Here is an 8,833-nt window from a genome sequence, read left to right as displayed (position 1 = left end):
TCTCCCCATTTCTGCCAGTTCCCCCAAGAACTCAATGTCCAATCCAGTTGATGCAACAGGCAAGAGATTTTAAGAAACAGGAAACCTTTGTGCAAACAGGCCCCCTCAGCATGCAGGCTAGAGAGAAGAGTCATTCTCTGGGAACAGACGTTTTTAAAGGCAAAACACACAAGCTTAAAGAGGGGCTATGACCCTCTGACCATTGAGTACGTGAGCAGAGTCATGGGCTCTAGCATGCTCTTTATCATTTTAGATGGTCTCACTGTTTAGGGTGTGCTAATCAATCTTGACTAAGCAAACGGTAGTTGCAGCTATCTCTTTGTTTCTCTAGGACCCTGCGGACACATTGACGGGAGGGGCAATTTGTTCCCCTTGAGTTCCCTGGGGGGGGGGTGACCATCTGGAAATTCATGGTATCTGGCTATCTTAGGGCCTTGTAAGGGAGAGGTTGCAGGTGGTTAGCAAATTCCAGGAACTAAGTCACAGTGGCCTTGGTCAGGCTGCCCGGAATTCCAATTATTTGGGGTCCATTTCATTTCTTTGCTAGTTTAAGTCTTTCAGTAGGACATTTATTCCAAATCAAAATATTTGGAGAGAGAAGGGAAAACGAAAGCTATCTCACTGGCTGCCTTCCATCACAGTGAAATTTTCAGCACTCAGAGACCAGGGAAAAGGAAATGATCCCATTGGCTACCTTGAATCACTGGGTGTGTCTTCCACCAAAGTGGATTTTTCAGGCCTGGAGAGATCTGGGGAAAACGAAACTGATTCCATCACCTCCCTCGCATCTCTAGGTATGTCATTAAATAAGATTGTATTTTCCTCTCTGAATGAAATAAAAATATCCAGAAACACATCCAGGATAGGGGAGGATGGAAGTGTGTGTGGTTGTGGTTGGTAGTGGGTGATATTTCGGCTTATTTAGTAAATCTATATTGGATAAGGCCAGGGAGAGACAGGTCTTTCCTGATGCCCATAGCCTTGGTGGCATGGGCCTTAAAGTCTGAAAGGAGGCCAGTGTACAGTCCCTCTCTGACATTCCTTTTGTTGTCACGGAGGCACCATCAGCTCCAAAGAAAATAACTTGTAGTGCCTGAAATGGTGCCTGTTCTCCCATCTGCTTAACTGGTGCAGGATATTGCACCCGAAAACTTGCACCAAGCCCACCGTTAACCACAAATTCTGGCCAGGAGCTCTATCCACCCAGGAGCCTTAGGAGTTTTAGGTTGGTTGATGGAAATCCAGCCCTGGGGCCCCAAACTCCTCAACAAAACTCCACTTCTTTTCACAGGTTTCAGTAATATTTGGAATCTCTGCTGAGCTCCATGGCGTTGTCTGGAACAGGCACACTGGTGGTTTCCCTTGTCTCTAAGATCACAGCTTCAGCAGCCATGGTCAAAGCTGGAGGGGCAGTCTCTGGCACAATTCTAGCTGGTTCACAGGGTGAGTGACAAAGAAAGAGTCAAGAATGGGGAGTGAGGAGATAGTGATGGAGAGGGCAACATTCTGACTTTAAAACTGCCTAGTGTCATACTTCCATGGTCCCCTCATCTCTGAAAAGCTTGAGGGAGGTAAGACCCCGGTGTGGTCGTGGGCTTTGAGTCTCTAAAACCACAGACCTACATGCTTCATAAGGCCCTCCTCTGAGACCTCAGTTCCTGGGCTCTTCACCTGGGTGATATATTCTTGGTGATGTATCCTGGGACTTAGTACAAGAATTCACTTTTTTTTTTTCTTTTGTTTTTGTTTCTCCTTCTGTATCTACAATCAGGGTGTCAATTTCAAGAAAGTTCACTTCTGTCCTCCAGTTTGTGTAGGACCCTCTCCATTCTTATTCCTTGATTCTCCTCCCCGATAGCCTCTCTTTCAACCCCATTTTCAGCCTTTGGTGTCACTGTGTGTATATGTATGTGTGTTTCTGCAGGCAGTTTTAATATTTGTATGGCTCTTAGTTCTCAAGGGCTAACACTGGTTCATTCCATGGTTTTTCTCACACTGTCCCCGGTGTCCTTACAAGAACCCAGCAGACCTGACTTCTAAATCCACACTCAACCTTCTGTGCAGCAACTGCTCCTTTCCTTTCTATTCCCAGGGCAGAGACACTGGGGGTTTCTCTAGACTCCACATCAGGCATTTCATGGGGGATTGGCTTCTGACTTCTTCCTCAACTGTGACCTTCTCTCACCAGGGCTCAACCTGTTAGCCCAGACTGCCCTGGGCTCTGGAGCATCTGTACTTGCATCTTCCTTGGGGGCACTCAAGGCTGGCACCATCCTGTCGGCCTGCCCTGCCTCTGTGTTAGCGGTTTGCCCCACTGCAGGTGAGTGGCCCTGCTTATCACACACTCCTCCTTGGGCCCCAATTCTTAGTGGAGAACTATGACAAGGCACAGCTTGCTTTGCTTTCTGTTTGTCAGAAACGCAGATGGTTAGGGAATCCAGAAGAGTAGATCATGTAAAATCAATACAATTTTATTGAGTAGAATTTTATTGCATGCATTCATGCCTTAATTGGGAGTCTATTGCTTTGGTAAGTTCCTTGACTTGTTCTAATGGCCTGGGAAGAAGGTAACATGGTCTCCCTTTCATTTTGGAGACAGGACTCACTCTATACCTCAGGCCAACTCAAGAGGTGCTATGTTTGTAACCCAGGAGGATTGCCATTTAAGCTTGTGACAATTTCCCTGCCAGATGCCTGAGTGCTGAAATTATTGGAACAAGGCACAATGTCTGTCAATATTATGCCTCTGTGACCTGAAAGGACCATTGTTCCAAGGCCCTGGGCGGGAGGAATTGTAGGGCTTTTCCTTCTGCCAGGGACAGGAAATAGAAAGGAAATTCAGGGCTCTGGAAACAGTAGGGCTGTGGGGGTGATGGTGGGAGAGGCCCAGGCTGAAGATCTGACACTCCCAACAGGCTTGGCTACCCTGTCGCCATCAGTTGAGCTTGCATGCTAGCAAGCAGACAGATAGTACCCTTTGCTTTGCAGGAGGGTCTTCCTGTCTCATGGTCCGGGCAGCCTGACAACCACCTCCCCTGCTTACCAGTACAGGTGGACAGTAAATGCCTTCCAGCCATCTTCTTGAGGCCCTGGGTCCACATCCCCTCCACTTAGAGACTCCCACAATGGCTCTCCTCCAGCCACTCAGTCTCTCCCTGTACAAGCCTGGCTTTTATTCTCCTGCCTTTATCCATAGGCCACTAGAGAGCTGGCTAAACTTTCTGGGTTATCTTTGACCCTCTGGCCCTACAAGCTTCAGAGTTTGGAATCCTGGCCACTGTGGCTGCAGGTGACCAGGATCCTGCATGCTGCCTGTGGACTGACAGTGTTGGGAGCAGAGTTCATATGTACCTAAATATGGCTCAGTATGGTTGCTCAGTGTCTAGAGTAATGAATTCTGTCCAGGGAAATCCAGGAAGGCTTCTTGGAGGAGTAAACAATGAAATGGTGCCTTACTTCATCCAAACATGTCTGTTTAGTAGTGTTCAGGCAGTCAGTGGTAGTCAATGCCTATAAGAGGCAGGCAGGTCTCTGTGTTCAAGGCCAGCCTGGTCTACAGAGTGCGCTACAGGAGAGCCAAGGCTACAAAGAGAAACCCTGTCAGGAAAAACCAAATAGAAAACAGGAAGATTCTGATAACATGTCTGCATCTCAGGTGCTTGACCTTAGTACAAGTACACCCTACAATGAGTGCCACTCTGTAATCTGGAGATGTCCTGCCTCCTGCAGGGCCAAAGGCTGAAGTGATTTGTTTTGATCTAATCAATAAAGTTTGCCTAAATATCAGGGTGCAAAGCTAGCTGCACAAGTTAGCAATAAAGGTCAGGCAACGCTGGTAAGCATCTTTAACGCCACCAGCCACACCGGAAATCAACAGAGGCCAGGGAGTGGTGGTGCACACCCTAAAAAACAGCACTCAGGAGACAGGGGCACACGGATCTCTGTTAGTTCAAGGCCACCCTGGGCTACATGAAATTGATTCAGTCTAAAAGAGAAACAGAACTCACTCGAGGGTGATCTCAGCAACTGGGATCCCATGCTTTTAATCCCCAAACTAGAGAGGAATATGAGGCCAGAGGAGACAGGAGCTCAAGGCAGGTGCAGGTTTGCTGGATTGCAGTAAAGTCTGAGGACATTGCAATGCAGTCTGGAGCAGTCTGAGGTTGAGTGGGTCACCCCTTCTGTCTGAGTGTTGGTGGAGGGGAGAACTCACTAGTGGCTGGCCATTCTGCTTCTCTGATCTTCATCTTTAGCTCCACTATCTGTCCCTGATTATTTATTATGAACACTAACTAGAGTTTGTGTTACAAAACAGGGTATCTGGTAACCCACGCTGGCAAACACTAACCCGGCTTCTGCTCTAATCAGTTAGTATCTGTGCTCTGAAGGGAAGAACCCACCATGGTAGCTTTTGTGGTTTGACTGAGAATGGAACCCAAAGGCTCACATGTTTGACTCGGGTCACTAGTTGGTAGAAGTGTTTAGGAAGATTAGGAGGAGTGTTCTTGTTGGAGGAAGTGCCTCACTGGTTTTTGGCTTTCAGGAGTCAAAAGCAGCACATGACCCCCTGCCTGTTGTCTGCTCTCTGTGGTAGTTGAGGCTTAGCCCTACATCACTCAAGCCAAGGCTCCTCATTAGAGCTCCAGAGCTCATTGAGAGAGTCTATCACAGGGTCCAGGGAGACCCACAAGAAGAGTTGAGTTGGTGGTTTTTTTTTTTTTTTTTTTTTTTTTCTGTTACGTTTTGTTTGTTTTGTTTTCCATGGAATCCAGGAAAGCCACTCTCTTTCCAGTGTATATCCCCAGCCTTTTTTGGCTTCGTTTTGGTTTGTTTTCACTGAACCTCCCAGCTTTGGGCTGCAGAGAAAAGAAATGATGACTTCAGACTTCCTTCCCCTGTGCAGGCTCACAGAAAGCATGCAAATGCCAAAAAACAGAGCAAAGATCTCTGTGTTCTCCAGAGGTCAGCTGCCAGTCCCTGCTCAGGGCACACAGATGCACTTGGGTCCTCTCTCTCAGGGAAGGACAGACAGGGCTCATTCCTCCTTGTGAGCTGTGTGGGGGAGGGGACAGTGGCAATCTTCTCACAGGATGCTCTTTTCCATTCTAGCCAAGGCTGCTGTTGCTGTGCTTGGGGGAGGTAAGTGTCTTCAGGGAAGGGTGCCAGTCCACTCCTAGTCCTCCCTGGAAGCAGGGAGCCAGGAAGCCACCCATCTCGTCCAGATAGGTTTCCCCAGAGGTGGTGGGGCAAAGGTGAATATAGGATGATGGAAGTGTCTAGAAAGAAGGACCTGAAATAAGGAGGGAGTGTATGAAGCCACAGGCCACATCTCAAGTAGGTATGGACCACCTTGTGTGAGAATAGTCACCTTAGGCCTGGTGAATGCATGTAAACGCCTCTGAACTCCTAATTGCTTCTTTAAACAATGACCTTGTTGAGCTCATTTAGAGATTCCCATGTGTCTCTAGAACTGAGATAAGCAGAGTAGGAATGTTCTAGACAAGGTATGCACGCACCCTGAGCTTCATGGGTCTTGACATGCTCAGTGGAGACACACAGTGCTCTGGGAGGCCTCCTCCAGCCCCAACAGTTGTGTCCCTGCATCTCCTTTGTCCCGGGCAAGATGTGACCCTCTATAACACTAACTTTGGGCCACTCTCTGATCCCAGCATTAGACTAGACAGACACTGAGGCCCCAACAGCACCTTTCCTGAAGGTCTTGCTGCCAATCAGAGCCAGCCCAGGACTCCATCTTCAGGAACAAACATGTATCTCTTCCTACTCTCCCTGGCTGCTAACTCCTGCCTGGCTCTCTGGTTCAGAGCCTGCCTCCAGCCTCACATTGTACCTTTGCCCTCTGGGCTCCTCCAAGGAAGCCTTTGAGGGAAGGGGGAAGGCCTTGACCCAGTCTTCCCTGTCATTCTCTCCTTCTGCAGACCCCAGCAGGTCCCCCCAGGGTAGACCCAGTATTGTGGGGTCCCTTTCCACAAAGCCACCTGACTCAGCTCCTCTTCCCACAGCCATGACTGTAGCTGCTGTGCCCCCAGTGCTGAGTGCTGTGGGCTTCACTGGGACAGGGATTGCTGCCTCATCTCTAGCAGCTAAGATGATGTCCCTGTCAGCTATTGCTAATGGGGGGCGGAGTTGCAGCTGGTGGCTTGGTGGCCACTCTGCAGTCAGTGGGTAAGTGTCATGGCAGGAGGACAGAGGGAGGGAAGACACAGCCCAGGTTCTCAGCCTCTGCTTTACCTTCCTTCTGGGTTTTAGCTGAGGAGGTGGAGGGGGGGGCCTGACCAGCTTACCTGGGGTTCAAACCTCCACCTGGGGTCCAGTCTTCTTCCCTACAGAGGGGGGTGTTTTCCGGCTAGATTGATTTTCCCTGGAGTTCCTGAGTGGAACAGTTCCATGAATAAGTAACTCTGCTAGACACAGATCCTGGGGCCTTTTGAAATATTGTGGGATATTGGGGGATATTGTGAGACTTGTACCTCGGGCCATCCTGAGTGACTCTAGCAACTAGGATCATCTCTGAACCCATAGTGTCCCCCCATCTCATTTCGTTCATGTTTTTGTTCTTCAGGAGCAGCTGGACTGTCCATGTCATCAAAGTTCCTCTTGGGCTCTGCTGGGTCTACTCTCATTGCTGGTGTGATGGGCATTTGAGAGTCTCAGCCCTTCTCTGCTGTAAGAATGGACATAGAGCCCCTTCTTACAGCCATTTTTTAAGCCAGAGAAGGATCAGTTAATCCCAGGCAACAAACTGCCAAGGCCAAGTGTCTAACTGGAAATAAGAAATAAAAACAATGTATCGCCAGCCATATCATTCAATTAACACCATGTGTGCCGTTTTAGTGGTAAAGTTTCATCAGGTCTCCACCCCTCAGCTTCCACAGCTTGGGTGGGGTAGGCTCAGCTCCTTCTCCCACATCTTGTCACAGAGACACATGGTGTAGGTGTGCTCAGGTGGAATGAGTCTAAAATGAAAACAGAAGCTGCCCTTTGCTCTGATAACTCTTCCAAGGTCACCTCCTCAGTGGCTCCTTCGGGGGGGAGGGGGGGAGTTGACCTAAATGACCTCTCATATCCCAGCCAGGTGGGGGTTGGCTCAGTCCCTCTGAGCAGTTGTAGCATGGCATCTGGTTTGAGCCACTCATGTCAAACCCACACTCCACCCTCCCCACTGTGTAGCCAGTGATCACTCCTGGAGGCCTGAATTTAAACACTGACCCCAGCTAGGTCACCAGAGAAACCCAAAGCCTCTGTCTATTCTCTATCCTGAAGCCCCACTAGAGGAAACTGAATTCCCCTTCATGTGCCCATCACAGATCCTGGCCATGCTGGTGGGGAGAGGGTATAGTTCACTGGTCTCACCTTGTTTAAGAAAACAATAATTTCTTCTACCTTGGGCCCCCCCTCCTGTCCACACAACCAGAGTGGCTATAATTATGGAGGCTTCAGGAAGAATTTCTTCAGGCCTGAGGCAGTCCTCATCCTCCCTCTATGGGAGTTATCCCCTTCCCAGTGTCCAAGACCAAAGGTTGCCCCTGTCTCCATTCCTGATTCATATCTCCTTACCAGGCACTGATATGTTCAATCAGAAGTTTCAAACTCACCATTCTCTAAAAAGCTTCAGGTCCTCATTAGTGTCCTAGACACAATTTTTCATAGCTACAAGTGACCTGCGAAAATTGCCAACAGCTCCTGGACACCCTCTTCATGGCCAAAGCAGGGACAGACTGGGTCACAGGAGTGGAAAGACCATCTTTGGGCCTACAGAGGATCACTGCCAGACAGGGTATTCCAGTTAGAACGGGTTTTCTCTCACCCTGACTTGACTTGGACTCCAACGCTGGCCAAGATAAGGAGGCTCTGAAGAGTTTTTGCCAGGTCACTTTTCATGTGTTGAAGGTAGCTGCTAAAAACATTTCCAAGCTGTCTAAGTGATGGAGGTAATACAAGAGTCCTAAGAATCACCTACTGTGTTCCCAAAGGACTTGTGTTCACCCTCACCTGATCCTGATTTTCATTCCCATAGACCCAGAGCGACCAGAAAGGCAGTTAACAACATTCAACCTGAGATAATAGAAAGTACCTTCTGAAGTTAGAAGGATTTGTGCATATGAATTGGTTCCATTTATGGGAGATCACTCACAAGGCTCACCATAATTATGACCATGTGGGAAAAATAACTCAAAACCAAAGATTGACTTCAGCAGTATCTGCATTGCTCAGGGACAATATAGAAGAGATCCTAGAGGAAAATGTGAATATTTGCAAATGGGGGAAGTATCCTAGTGACGAATTGTGACTCTGTCCAAATTGTCCAACAGACTTGATCCTGTTTCTGTTAGTTGGCCACTATAGCTATGCTAATATAAGAAGCTGAAAAATTGAACTTGGTCCAGGGACCATTCCTAACACCACATACCCTGTTGAGGCCCCTTTGTAGGAGGACTCCAGAAAGGTAGGTAGCCAATGTGACAATGATGCATCATCAGTCACATCTGGGCCAACTCCACCCGTTTCTGTAAAACTTCAGCCATCAATCTAGCCAGACTGCTTCCAGATAATAACCCAACAGAGGCTCTTCTTGATTGCCTGGAAGGGAGTGACGCAATCCAACCCATCAGACCTGATCTAGCAGAAGTCCATGCACAGCCACATCTCTGTGTGTGCTCCTGGGATAGACTTTGCATGTCCCATCGATTTGTCCCTCCTTCAGGAAATCTTCCAGATCCCCCTTTTCTCTAACACTTGTGTGTCGTTGTGGACTCTGTCAGCTTTGCATTTTACATCAAATGGGCACTGACTACCACCCTTGGGTGAAGGTGTG

General features: G+C 48.5%; 1 protein-coding gene across 1 annotated transcript; it reads left to right on the top strand.

Moving 5' to 3' along the window:
• Positions 1-1,259: 1,259 nt before the first annotated feature.
• Positions 1,260-6,814, top strand: LOC127231101 (interferon alpha-inducible protein 27, mitochondrial-like). The gene is given in 6 exon segments (XM_051196529.1): positions 1,260-1,443; positions 2,189-2,320; positions 5,110-5,139; positions 6,021-6,133; positions 6,135-6,183; positions 6,581-6,814. Coding segments are annotated over 6 exon segments (525 nt in total). The 5' UTR covers positions 1,260-1,325; the 3' UTR covers positions 6,664-6,814.
• Positions 6,815-8,833: the final 2,019 nt, after the last annotated feature.

The sequence above is a fragment of the Phodopus roborovskii genome, unplaced genomic scaffold (genome assembly GCF_943737965.1).
Source record: "Phodopus roborovskii unplaced genomic scaffold, PHOROB, whole genome shotgun sequence".
NCBI classification, from domain to species: Eukaryota; Metazoa; Chordata; class Mammalia; order Rodentia; family Cricetidae; genus Phodopus; species Phodopus roborovskii.
This window is presented reverse-complemented; position numbering and strand designations above follow the sequence as displayed.